Source organism: Equus przewalskii, chromosome 5 (genome assembly GCF_037783145.1).
Source record: "Equus przewalskii isolate Varuska chromosome 5, EquPr2, whole genome shotgun sequence".
Taxonomy (NCBI): domain Eukaryota; kingdom Metazoa; phylum Chordata; class Mammalia; order Perissodactyla; family Equidae; genus Equus; species Equus przewalskii.
The window spans coordinates 27068297-27081450 of NC_091835.1; the positions used below are offsets into that span (position 1 = coordinate 27068297).

Genomic DNA, 13154 nt, shown 5'->3' on the forward strand with positions numbered 1-13154 from the left:
AGAGGGATCTAGCGCCCCCGAGGCTGTGGGTGTGAGCGTGGGGGGCAGAGAGTTGAAGGACTTGGGGCCTGTGTGTTTCTGGGACAGTGAGGGGAGGGCCAGGCCTGCTGAGGACCAGGCTGGCTGCCTCCTCCATCTTCAGCCCAGCGCCCGCAGCCCTGGCCAGCAGAGACTGGTGCTCCCTCCCGTCTCCCCCCACAACTGTGAGCAGGAGAGAACTCAGGCCTTTCTGGGAGCTTTGTCATTATTTAATTATAATAAAATAGAACCAAGTCCCCTCAGCTCAGGGGCTCTGAAGTGTGTGTGGAACCCGAGGGAGCATGTGCCCCTGAGTCCCCGACGCCCGTGCCCACAGGCCGCCCTGCCCTGGACGGCCGATGTGCAGTGTGCGGGCTGGGCGAGGAGCGGTGGGTCTGGCCGGAGGCGTCTGGCTGAGGAGACACCTACCCCCCCACACCCCGGGCGAGAGCCCAGCAAGGCTTCTTTAAATAGCACCGTGAATGGGCACCAAGAAGAAGGGGAATCCCCGAGGAGGATAAATAGGGCGACTCCTGGGGCCCCCCAGGATGGCCTCAGCTGGGAGGACTGCAGCTCGGCCTGCGCCCTTCATTGCCCCATTTCCCGGGAACGTGTGAGGGTGGACGGGGTGCGTGCAGAGGTTGGCCCTCGGGCAGCCTGCCTCTGCCCTGCCCACCACTGCCAGGAGCTCTTGTCCAGGCCTGGGGGAACGTGAGGGCCCCTGGAGGAGCGCCAGCCCCTTGCGTGTCTGCGAGCCCCTCCAGGTGTGTGCTGGGTCTCTTCGCTACGGCCTTGCCTCACGGGCCGCCCCAAGGCACAGTCTCCAGCCAGGAGCCCGGCGCCCCCGTGTCCAGGCACCAGCCTCCCCCAGGAGTCAGCGGGGGCCATGGAGACCCCTATCCTGGCCACAGCACCGGCCCCCATGCTCCCCGAGGAAGGATGTGTGCAGGGGGCACAGAGCTCTGGCCAGCGCAGTCCAGGACAGGGCCTGGGGTCCTGGGAGGGTCTCCTTCCATTGCCCACATGGGACCGTGGAACCCCCTGCCAGGTCATCACGAGCACTGAAGTGAGAGCCAGCCGCAGGGAGTGGTCCCCAGACAGGGCTCGGCACCGGGCAGCCCCTCTCCCCTGCATCTCCTCCAGGGAGGGCGCCACCCTGGGCTCTTGGCGCAGGGTCTGAAGGACTCCGGCCGGCAGAGGACGCCTGTCAGAGGGGCCAAGAGCAGTGTCCGTCCTCAGGCCTCAGAGGCCGGGGCCCCTGGGGGTCATCGGCGGAAGCCCTGCGGCCCTGTGAACCCGGCCTGCCCGGGAAGACAATGGTGGCGTACTCAGTCTGTTCCGGGACGCAGGGGGCGGGGGGCTCCGGGGTCTTCTCTCGCCACTGGAAGTCCAGCTCGCCGTAGTCCACGGAGAACGCGGGTGGGGCAGAGGGGCCCTCCTTCTTAGGGAGAGAGGGAGGGGAGTCAGCAGCCTCCGAGTGGCTGATGCTCGGGCGCGCACACACACGCGTGCACACACAGAGCAGGGGCAGGGCCCACACCACCCTTCTTGGGGCCCGTGTCCCCAAGTTCAAACACGGTGACACGGCTGGGGTCGTGTGCGGCTGCTCCCCCTGGGGCAGAGTGGACCCCGCCCGCCCCCAGCGCTCTCTGTGTTTCCTCGCGGTCGCAGCAAAGGGAATCAAACTCACCAGGGGCTCGTCCCCGCTCCTGCCACAGGCCCCTGCGGAGAAGCGCGCTTTGAGTCAGGGACCCCGGGGTGGGGGGAAAGAGGGGCTCAGTGGGGGTCCCTGTCCCCAGGGGCTTGGGGGGGCCAGCCAGCCCTGGGCAGGGCACCATGCCATCTGTCCTGGGTGGCTGAGCATCCTCCTTGTCCACCCTGACGGTCCGGCCAACCCCACTTCCCGTGCAACAACCCAGGCCCCCACCCTTCTCCCAAAGGTCCCGTCTGGATGGTGAGCTGTCCGGGCGCATGGCCATGGAGGACCGCTGGCTTCCAGTCTGAGTGCTCCTGCCACAGGCTCCTGATATCTCTGGTTGCAACCTTGGGCCCAGTCTAGCGCTCCATGCAGGGTGCCAGCCCCCACCCCCCCAACTGCCGGCTGGCGCAGCGAGGCACACAGAACCATAATCAATGATGTTACGGCCCGTGTTTCTCCAACTGATGCTGCACAGAAATGCCATGTGTGTCTCCACCAGGGGCCAGCACATGGGGCACACAGCACGTTCTCAAAAATGTGTCAAGGAGGGAAACGTGAAGCCCTTGAGACATGGACTCCCAAAGGAGCCTGGCTGCAGCAGGTCAGGAATGGCCCACCGCTCAGTGCTGCTTTCCCCGACCTGCCCAGGGGGAGATGCTGGAGGCCGGCAGCTGCCCAAGGTCGATTTCAGGTCCCTGTGGAGCCTCCTGTTCTCTGGCCCCCTCCCCCCACCAACAGGGGCCTGTCCTGGGAGAGCATGACCTGGAGCCGCTGGTGCGCAGGGCCTGGGAGGGGGCTGAGCCCTGGGCTGGGTCCTGTTGGGGCAGTGGCTCCAAGAGAATCAACTCTGTCCTCTCCTTCCAGCCCCAGAGACATCCCTCCATTGTTAGAGAGATTGAGTGAGACCCGCTGCCTGGGACCACATTCGGTCAAGGTGTGTGTGTGTGTGGGCTTGGGACGTCCACAGCATCCCCCTAGGTGGTCAGGATGTGTGTGTGTGGGGTGGGACATCCACAGCGTGCCCCAAAGTGGTCAGGATGTATGTGTGGGGAGTGGGGCACCCACAGCATTCCCCCAGGTGGTCAGGATGTGTGTGTAGGCAGTGGGGTGTTCACAGCATCCCCCCGGCGGTTAGAGTGGGACGTCACACATTGCCCTGGTGGCTGTGACTGTGACCACAGGCGGCCGGCTGTCTCTTTCAGCATCCTGCAGCCTGAGGTTTGGGGTGGCCTCAGCGCAGCCAGAACAGGTTGCTCAGCCTATGGGGGGCTGTTCCTTTCTGTGCCACCTAGAGAACTGACTTCCACACTTGCACCTCCCCTCAGACCCCTCCTGAGAGCAGGCTCCGGGGAGGGGACACGGCCACGGTCTCTGAGGGGACCCCGGACCCTGGGAGGCCCAGTCCAGCCCCTCCCTGGGGAGGCCTCCCTGGGGAGGGCAGGGGGGTCAGACCGGGGATGGTGGCGGGGGCGTTACCTCGAGCGGCCCTGGGGAAGGTGGTGGTCAGGACACAGGCCAGCAGCAGCACCAGCAGAACGCCGACCAGGAGGCTCGTGATGCCCACGACCAGGCCCTGTAACTGGCCTGCGGGACTGGGCGGGGGGCTGGGGTGCTCTGTGGGCGGCTCTGGGATTCTCTCTGGAGGGGCCCAAGGACAGAGACTCAGGGACAGGACTCCTCGGGGACAGGGACCCAGAGCCCTGCCCTGCCCTCTCCACGTCCCGAGGGGCCTCACACCTAGATCTGTGGGCACCCGTCTCACCCAGGCCTGCGCCTCGGTAGCGCATCGGGGCACAGGTGCCCCCGAGAGGCGCCCCCACTGCCCCTCCCTCAGGACACATGGGCCTGGGGGTGCCTCTAGTCACAGAGGTCCCAGCCATCGGTCCCTGTGTCCCGGGGGTGGGACAGAGCCATGGGGTGGAGCCTGGCAAGTCCCTGCCCACTGCACCCTGAGGCCGAGGCTGTTCCGGCTGGCCGCCCCTGCCCGCGGGTCACCTGTCACCGTGAGCTCTGCACGAGGGCTCTCGTTGATCTGCGTCTTGGGGGGCAGGGAGATGGCCCCGCAGAGGTAGATGCCACTGTCATTGCGCCGGGCAGCGAGGACGCTCATGTGGAAGTCTCGCCCGTTGGGCAGGCGTGTGACCCGGAAGCGCCCGCCCCGGCCGGGCTGGCTGCTATCCTCGGGGAAGGCGGCCAGCTTGTCCGTCTGGTTGCTGGGGCTCATGCGGTACCAGTTGAGCACGAAGTGCTCGGACGTGTTGGAGAAGCTGCAGGTGAAGGTGGCATTCGCTCCCTCGGGCACCATGAGCCGGGCCGGGGAGAAGGTGAGGGGCCTCCAGGGCCTGTCCGGGGAGTCTAAGAGGTGGACAGAGAACCAGCGGCCAGTGAGGAAGGGGCGTGGGGACATCCCACCCAGACCCTCCCTTCCCACTTTCCCACATCCTGGTAGGAAGGTTCTGGAAGGCCCAGCCCACACTGGAACCCCTCTGCAGCACCTCTGCCATGGAGCCTCACAGCTTCTCCTTGCATGCCCCCAGGGATGGAGTGCTCACCTGTCACCAGGTGACTCCCTGGTGGGACTTTGTCCTTTGACTGTACTGAGACCTGAGGCCTGGGGTGCATTCCGGCTGGGACCCCTGGGCCCCGTTTCTCCCCGAGAGGTGGTTGTAGGGGCCTCCTCTCCCTCCCTCGGTGACTCCAGGTTGCCTGTCTTGCAGCCCTATCCCCCACGTTCTGCTATCCTTGAACCCTGATCCCTCAGGGGGCCTGCCTGGTCCTGTCTGCCCTGCTTGGGTGGAAGGGGAGGGTAAATGGGGCGCTGGGCTGGACGAGTAGGGCGCTTCCCAGGAGAGCCCAGCCCCTTGCAGGTTCAGGGTCCAGGCTTTGCCCCCATCTCAGAACAAGTTCAGGGTTGGGACCTGGGTCCCAGCCCACAAGGACCCCCAAGTGGGTGCCGCTACCCTGGGCAGTGTGGGGGCCTCCATGTCTTCTGCCAAGACTCTGGGGACTGGAGCTCAGAGGCAAGCTGGGCCATCGCCTCTGGTCTGCACAGAAGGCAAGGCCCCGATGATGCCGGGCTCTGAGCGCCAGGGCCCTGTTGGGGGTACGCCCCACAATGTTACAGAGGCCTGCGGCACTTCCCACCAAGGGCCTGCCTCTCACATCAACACTCACACCCGTGCACACACGCACACCTAGAAACACAGGAACACATTCACACTCACGTTCACACACGCATGAATGAGCATGCCCTCGCACGCTCATACTTGACTTGCTGGCACTCAGGGGAAGGAATGCCTCCTGTGGAGGCCCCGGCGACATGCCTGCAGCACCCCACGTCAAGTCGAGGTGGACTCTGACGGTGACGCAGGGGTCCCGGGGTGGGAGCCACGGCCAGACCCACACGAGCTGGACCTTCCCCTCCTGCGGCGGCTCCCACGGAAGGCTGTGCCATGATCCCTCATTTAGACATGGGGAAACTGAGGCTCGGAGGGAGCAAGCAGCTCTGTCCAGACCAAACCCCAAGCCTGCAGCCAGCTCCCCTCGGCCCTCTGCCGTGTGACCGGCCCGGGACTCAGGGGCCTCTCTGCCCAGCTCTCTGCCTCGCTCCTCGGGCCTCAGCTGCAGCCTCCTTGCCAGGGAAGGGCCCACCAGACCCGAGATACTGCCCAATGCAGTCGTTCCCCCCGCCCACCCAACACGTCTCACACCACAGGATTCCCAAATCCTGCTCCTAACCCTGGGACGTCGGTCCTGGGAGGAGCCTGTGGGGCTGGTACCCTCACGTCATTCATGTCTGTTCTTCACTTCTGTTCTCATTTCTGATCTCATGTCTGTTCTTCCCGGCTTCACACTCATTGTTTTACTCAGCTCCATCCCGAGCGATGGTATTTGCTGGGGGTGGTCCCTCACACACGAGCTACGAGCTGCGAGCTACGGGACAGACCCGAGGCTGTGGTCCCTGGCTACAGTCCCTCTGCTTCGCAGACAGACCGGCCTGAGGCTGTTGCAATGACCTGCTCACTGAGCGCTCGCGGCTCCCAGGAGGAAGAGGACGGTGCAGGCCCCAGTGCCCCTGCAGCCCAGAGGGCACAGGGACCCCCCGAGTGGGCCCCATCAGGGCACGTGTGACCAGGAGGACTCCTTCTGCCCATTCCTGTGGGGCGCCTTGCACGGGGAGAAATCAGATATTTAGAAAGGGCAGGTAGGCCTTGAGGGGGTGAGATGGGGGTGTGTCCTGAGGTGTCCCAGCATCCTTATGTTTCCACGGCCAGCTCAGGGACATGCGGGGCCGTCTGCCCTACCTGAGCCCATTTACACCTAGGACGCTGAGGCTTGGAGAGGCCGGACCCAGCCAGCCTGGACCTCCGGCCATTTCTGCTGCTCTGCCACCTCCCCTGGCCATCGACCAGTGATCAGGCCTGGCCCATGGCCAGTACTGCGGCTGTTGGCACTGCGGACCTGCCGGGTGCCAGCTGGACGTGAGGGTGGTGCCTCACGTGAGCCGCGGCCAGGAGGACCCCCCCATGCTGGGGGTCCCTGGGCCCTTGTAGGTGGGGTCTCTGCAGGGTGGGTGGCAGCCCACGTGTCTCTGTGGCTCTTCAGAGGGTCTGTCCCACTGGCCAGGAGGGCAGGAGCTGTCAGGGAGGCCAAGGAGCCCAGAAGGGGCCCAGCTTGGACTGGGGGGGGTGGCCGGTACAGGTGGGGTCCTCCCCTCTCAGCCAGGCCCGCTGCCCTGTGGGGCCCGGGCGTCCACACACTTCTGCTCCCCCAGGGTGAGACAAACACCACGGGGCCCCTGGGAAGCCCTTTTCGCTCTTGGCAATTGTGTGTTCTCACCCCACACCCCAAGCCTGCCGCATGGGAACTTCCCTTGGCAGCACCGACGTGCATCTCTTTATCTTTATTCACGAAGCTCATAGTCGACTTAAAGAAAGCATCCTGTCCGTGACGGACTGCCCGCACTTGAGTATGGCCAAGTCGTGCTGTGGCCTCGGAGCGCCAGACCCGAAGTGCTGGTTCCGTCGGCCCACCCTGCTCTGTGAATCGCCCGCCCGGTGCCTCCCAGTCTCCCACTGCGTCGGGACCAGAAACCCAGGTGCCCCTCACCAATACCCCCAGGACTTCCCAGTCTGGGTGGCGCCGCCCCCAGGTCGCTCTCCCACCCCCTCTGGGAATCCATGCCGCCGCCTGGTGGACCGCCAAGGCCTCCAAACAGAAGCCCCTCTTACCGCCAGGGCCACCGGGAAGCTCGGGGTGGGGGGAGCCCACACGGGGCACAGAACAGGAGCCAGGAGCACCGTGGGGACGCCGACCAGAGGACAAGGCCAGACCTCACTGGGGCACACGGCTCTCTGCTTTCTGGGAGCAAGCGGGACAGGCAGAGGGGTGCTGTGACGGCGGTTCAGGGTGGCGCTGACCTTTGAGTCAACCAGAGCCTTCCTGGCACGGCGCCGATAGCAGAGCTCCTTTGAGTACACTGGCCTGGGGTCCTGCTGTACCCGTACAGAATGAATATCTGTGAATCTTTTCTTACATTGTTTGTGTAATAATTTAATTGCTGGCTTTTTACTTTGTACTTGATAATGGGGTGTCAGGCCCTCTTTTCTGTTTGGAGAGAGGGCTGAGGAGAGAGCTCTGGGCCCTGCAAGGTCAGGAGGCAGACTCCCTCAGGGCAGAGCCCGGGGCCTGGGACGGGCTGTGAGCATCGAGGGGGCACCAGCCTGGCTTTCATGGAGACCCGGCCTGGCTCAGAGGCGGCCTTGTAGACAACACGTTTCACAACCACCACCCAACACCCGATTTGGGCAAGGCCCACCTGTGGGTGCTGAGAATATCGCCTGGTGGACTATGGGTCCCCAGTGACTTCACCTCCTTGTCTGTGGGCCCAGAGGGAACATCCCTGTCATGACACCCCCAAAGGTACCCCAAGAAGACCAACACATCCGTGATCTTCCACGAGCAAACGTCAGACACACCCGGGTGGTGAGTGCCTGTACCCCTAGCCTGGACCCTTCCAGAACGCCAGGGCCAGCAACAAAGCAAAAATCAGCACGTGGGACAACATCAACCGAAAAAGCCTCCACACAGCAAAGGAAACCATCAACAAAATGAAAAGGCAACCTATGGAATGGGAGAAGATCTTTGCAAACCACATATCAGATAAGGGGTTAACATCCAAACTATATAAAGAGCTCACATGACTTAAAAGTAAAAAAACCAAACAACCTGATTAAACAAATGGGCAGATGATCTGAATAGGCATTTTTCTAAAGAAGACACATGGACGGCCAACAAGTGTGTGAAAAGATGCTCAACATCGCTAATCATCAGGAAAACGTAAATCAAAACCAGAGTGAGGTCTCCCCACACACTCTTAGAACGGCTATTATCGAAAAGACAAGAGCTGCAAGTGTTGGCGAGGATGTGGAGAAAAGGGAACCCTTGCGCACTGTTGGCAGGAATGGAAATTGGTGCCGCCACTACAGGAAACAGCATGCAGGTTCCTCAGATAATTAAAACTAGCGCGACCAGGTGATCCAGCTATTCCACTTCTGGGTGTCTGAAGAAAATGAAAGCACTAATTCAAAAAGATATCTGCACTCCCGTGTTCACTGCAGCATTATTCACAATAGCCAAGATACAGAAACAGTCTAAGTGCCCATCCATGGGTGAATGGATAAAGAAATTGTAGTATATATATATATATACACACACACACACAATGGGATACTATTCAGCCATAAAAAAGAAGGAAATCCTGCCATTTGTGACAATGTGCATGGACCTTGAGGCCATTTTGCTAAATGAAATAAGCCAGACAGAGAAAGACAAGTACCGTATGATCTCACTTACATGTAGAATCCTAAAGAAACCCCCAAACCCAAAACCTAAACCAAAATAAAAACCGACCTCACGGGTATAGAGAACAGATAAGCGGTTGCCAGAGGGCGGGGGGTGGGTGGGTGAACTGGGTGAAGGGGGTCGAAAGGTACAGACGTCCAGTTACACCATGAATAAGTCGTGTGAGTAAGTGGGGATGTCGTGTCCCGCATGGCGACTACAGTCAGTAACACTGCACTGCGTATTTGAAAGTAGCTGGGAGACTGCATCTTGAAGTTCTCACTGTATGGAAAAAACCTTTGTGGCTGTGTATGGTGATGGCTGCTAACCGGACTCGTGGTGACCATTTTGCACTGTATACAAATACGGAATCATGTTGTACACCTGAAACTAACATAATATGTCAATTACATCTCAATAAAAAATATTCCTAATTCTAAGGCTTTCCATATCTAGAATAAAATTGAGATTTGATTAAAAACAAAGAGCGGGGCTGGCTCCGTGGCTGAGTGGTTAAGTTCTCACGCTCCACTGCGGCGGCCCAGGGTTCAGATCCTGGACGTGGACATGGCACCGCTCGTCAGGCCACGTTGAGGCAGCGTCCCACATCCCACAACTAGAGGGACGTGCAACTAAGATAGACAACTATGTACGGGGGGAGTTTGGGGAGATAAAGCAGGAAAAAAAAAAAAAAAGATTGGCAACAGTTGTTAGCCCGGGTGCCAATCTTTAAGAAAAAACAAACAAACAAACAAAAAAACAAAAAGAATGCCAGGAACAGCTGAGACAGAGACAGGGCTGGCTTGCTCTAGGTCGGAGGAGGCTGAGGACAGTGACGTCCGGATAAGCCGGCTGTCCTAGACTTGGCTCCCGTCAGACACAGACACTCAGCCAGAGGGCTGGTTGCGGATGCGGGAGCATCTGGACTCCAGGCCTGCCTCGGAGCTACCATCCCGGGAGGAGGACATCTGGAGCCTTAGGAGAGATGTCTGCAACCAGCGAGCAAGTGGATCAGCTGGAATCTCATGAACTGGAGAGACGGAAAGTGCTGTGGGCCGAACCGGGCCCCCTGGTTCACATGTTGAAGTCCTAACCCCTAGAACCTCAGAACGTGACCTTCCTGTTTGTAGCAATAGGGTTGCTGTAGATGGAGTGTGTTAAGAGGGGTGCTGGAGTCGGGGTCCCCAACCCAGCAAGCCTGGTGTCCTTCTAAGGAGGGACATTTGATAGACATGCACAGTGTGTGACGATGGAGCAGAGATGGGGTGATGCGTCTACAGCCACGGATGCCAAGGATGCCGGCACATCACTAGCAGCTGGCAGAGGCCTGGAGCAGTTCTCGCTCACCGGCTCGGAGGAACCAGCCTGGCCGACAGTGCGATCTCCGCTTCCAGCCTCCAGACCGGGAGACACTAACTTTCTGTCGTGTAAGCCGCCTGGCGTGTGGTATCTGTCACAGCAGCTCCAGCAAACTAATGCAGAAGGCAAGAGTGCCAGTGGTATCCATTGGGATTCCGGTGAAGGGAGCTCACTGCTGTGTTTTGGTCACTTTTCTGTATGTTTCAAATATTTCTCAAAATTGTAAGTTAAAAAAAAATGAAACAAATCTGACTTCAAAAAAATGAGTCATGGGCTGGGCCAGACAGTTTTCGTAAATGATCTAATTCTCATGACCCCATCAGGCAGGCATTATTATCCTCAAATTGCAGAACACCATTGCTCAGAGAGGTTAGGCGACTTGCTAAAGATTGCACAGTTCGTCAACAAAGACTTCAATTTGAACTGAAAGCCGTCTCGTTTCAAAGCCTGTGTTCTTATCTACTGTCATTGCTAGGACAGGGGTCGGGGCGCTGTTGGGTTTGAGTTATCTCATAAAATGCAAGAAGAACAGGTATGTAAAGGGGGGATGATTATCCACGGGAAAGAACAAAATAATAAATACAGTGAATACTTTAGGAAGGAAAAAAGATGTGTCATGGAACAAAAGGTCCCCTGCAGCCTGGAGGGCCCAAGGCTGGGTGGAATAGCAGGAGGATGACCCTGGCAAGTGACATTGGTGAGGCAAAGCGCTCTGTGCTGAGGCACCGCTGGTGCCCCGTTACAGATGGGGAAACTGAGGTACCCTGAATTTGAAAATCTCTCTTGAGACACAAGCTAGTGCATCCAAAACTGGAGAGTCTGCTGCAGACCTTATTCTCATCTGTCCCTGGTTTGGAAGGGGCCCTGGTGGGCAGAGGGCCACCTGGGGTGAGTCACGGCCCCCTTCAAGCCTTGGTTTCTCCTCCTGGGATGACAGGCACCCCTCTACCCTGGTGTATGGGCTCCCCTGCAAGGCACCCTGCAGGGCACCTTTGCTAGCAGGCCCTTGGGCCACTGACCCCAGCCCTGTTTCCTCTCTAGGTCCCGAGAACGGCCCGTGGGGCTCCGTGAAGCAAGAGGCCATGCTGAGGAGGGATGCAGGCCCCCGGGTGTCCCCACTGTCACTGAGAAGGCCAGGAGGAGCAGAGATGTCTGAGGGACACCAGGATGGGCAGCCCCAGTGGGGTGTCAGTGTACCCCCACCTCATCTTGGTCCTTCCAGGGACCGTCACACCCCCTGCCGGGAGCCCAGTGAGGTTCAGACAGGACAGGCCCTGGGCCAGGCATGGGGGATCCACCGGCCCTGGCGTTCCCCTCTCTGTGGTGCTGGCCAGATGCAGCGGCCGAGGGTGAGGGCCACCAGCAGGAGGGGCCCCCTCCCTGACCATCAGACGCTGACCATGGGCCTGCCCAATGGACGGCCCATACAGGGGGCTCGGGGCCACGGACCCCCCCCAGAGCCATGACACTGGGCCATGCCCAGCGCTCTGCAGCTTCAAATCTCATCCCGGGACCCCGGTTAGGAGCGTCCCAGACCCATGAGCGGGTGAGGGGCAGACAGTCTTTCCTGGAACGGCTACACTGTGGATATAACTGGAGAACTGGCTCCAGGCGTCCAGCTTGTGACCTCTCAGAGCTGGTCAGCCCGTGTGGGGCTGGTTCTGAGGGAAAACACAAGTGTGGCAGCTGGGCCGTGGTTTGGGGCTCTGGCCAGCCCAGCCGCGTCATCCCACAGAGAGAGCACTGGCTCACCTGTTCCGCGGGAGTCTGAGGAAGAGCTGGGACAGATCGGAGCACTGCTTGCTTACGACCAAGGATGGGACTCGCCAACAGGTGAGCAGTCAGGCCCCGAGAGGGCATTTCACCTATCCAAAGGCACACAGCGCCCGGGCAGGGGCAGTGCTGGGCCTCGGAGGCCTGGCCCCACCACAGCCCCCTCCACACCAGCCAGGAACTGAGGGCTGGAAGTCTTTCCCAAGCCCTGACCCCATGCCACCCGACCCTGACCCTGTGCCACCCGACCCTGACCCACATACCTAGGAGCCAAGCCGGCAGCCAGCCCAGCTGCAGCAGGACCCAGACGAACGGCCAGGGTGCCCGCAGGGTCCCCATGCCCGAGCGCCAGCCCGCTGGGCCTGCGACCTCCTCCTCCTCCTCTACTGCTCAGGCAGAGGTGACAGAGCGGAAAGGAAACTCTCCCGGGTCAAGTGGCAGGGACACGCCCCGAGCCCCCGCCCCCTCTTCCTCCTCCTCCATGTGGGCGGGGGGGGGGGGGGGGGGGGGGGGGTGGAGAGAGAGGGGGAGAGAGAGGGAGATGGGAGGGAGAGAGAGAGACAGAGAGATAGGGGAGAGATAGGGGGGAGAGAAGGAGATGGGAGGGAGAGAGAGAGATGGGGAGAGGGAAGGAGATGGGGGGAAACGGGGGGAGAGATGGGTGAGAGAGAGGGAGATGGGGCAGGAGAGAGAGACACAGAGAGAGACAGAGACAGAGAGACAGAGGCAGATAGAGGAGGTGTGTGTGGGGGTCTCCATGGGGCAATTCTTGTCTCTTATTCATTGTTGGGGGATGGGAGGGCGGAGGGGTACAGGGCCCTCTCCCCCCTCCCCTCCCCCAGCCATCCTCTGCCCTCAGGAGGTGGGTCGCACTCTCTGGACTCTGGCGGAGCCAGCAAGTGCCTGGCCAGGCCTTGGCTGCCCCCCACCCTCCCTTCTGGCCACTGGGCAGTGGTTAGCACAGACTCACCCTCCCAGGGGCTCACTGCCTGGCCCCTGCCTCCTGGGCTGCAAGGCGGCCTCCCTCTGCCTGAGCCCCAGGCGCACGGGAGACCCTTCCCCTCCCCCGTGGTGGTCTTCCTTTGCCTCTTGCTGGCCTCTTGCTGAAGGATGTCAGGTGCTTCTGGGGCCAGCTTTCAGGGGGTTTCGTGCCGGGCTCGGCACGGCCGGCTTTCCAGATCTTGCCACTGTCAGCAGCCTCCTGACAGCTCCAGTGCTGGGGGCTTAACCTGTGTCCCGCCCCCAGCACACGCCCAGGATGGGGGAGGGTGGTCCTGGGGTCTCCAGGGCCCTGGCCTGGCCGCACAGCCCTGGATGTCTGTGACACGATTCTGTTATGTCATCGCATTTTGCTCTAAGCATCTTATCATAATGAATGGAAAACAGGAAAAATGAAACTGCTGATATTAGTGATGCCCCGCGTGGGGCTCATTGGCTTAAAATAACCAGACAGAAACCGCCT

General features: G+C 60.6%; 1 protein-coding gene across 3 annotated transcripts; it reads right to left on the bottom strand.

The window, feature by feature from the left end:
- Positions 1–225: 225 nt before the first annotated feature.
- Positions 226–12107, bottom strand: PDCD1 (programmed cell death 1). 3 transcript variants are annotated; one of them, XM_008534431.2, is made up of 5 exons: positions 11956–12107; positions 3713–4072; positions 3194–3355; positions 1709–1740; positions 226–1456 (listed from the first exon to the last, which is right to left on the bottom strand). In XM_008534431.2, exons 1-5 carry the CDS (start codon positions 12029–12031, stop codon positions 1226–1228), a joined length of 861 nt encoding a protein of 286 aa, XP_008532653.1. In that variant the 5' UTR covers positions 12032–12107; the 3' UTR covers positions 226–1225. The 3 variants fall into 3 exon arrangements, with proteins under 3 accessions (XP_008532653.1, XP_008532652.1, XP_070474965.1); XM_008534430.2 differs by having other exon boundaries at positions 226–1459; XM_070618864.1 differs by having other exon boundaries at positions 226–1740.
- Positions 12108–13154: the final 1047 nt, after the last annotated feature.

Coding starts and splice junctions, on each gene's coding strand:
- PDCD1 (XM_070618864.1), bottom strand. CDS start 12,031: ATGGGGACCCTGCGGGCACCCTGGCCGTTCGTCTGGGTCCTGCTGCAG. Junction 4,073..11,955: donor GCTGCCGGCTTGGCTCCTAG/GTATGTGGGTCA, acceptor TCCACCTCTTAG/ACTCCCCGGACAGGCCCTGG. Junction 3,356..3,712: donor TGCAGAGCTCACGGTGACAG/GTGACCCGCGGG, acceptor GGGCCCCTCCAG/AGAGAATCCCAGAGCCGCCC.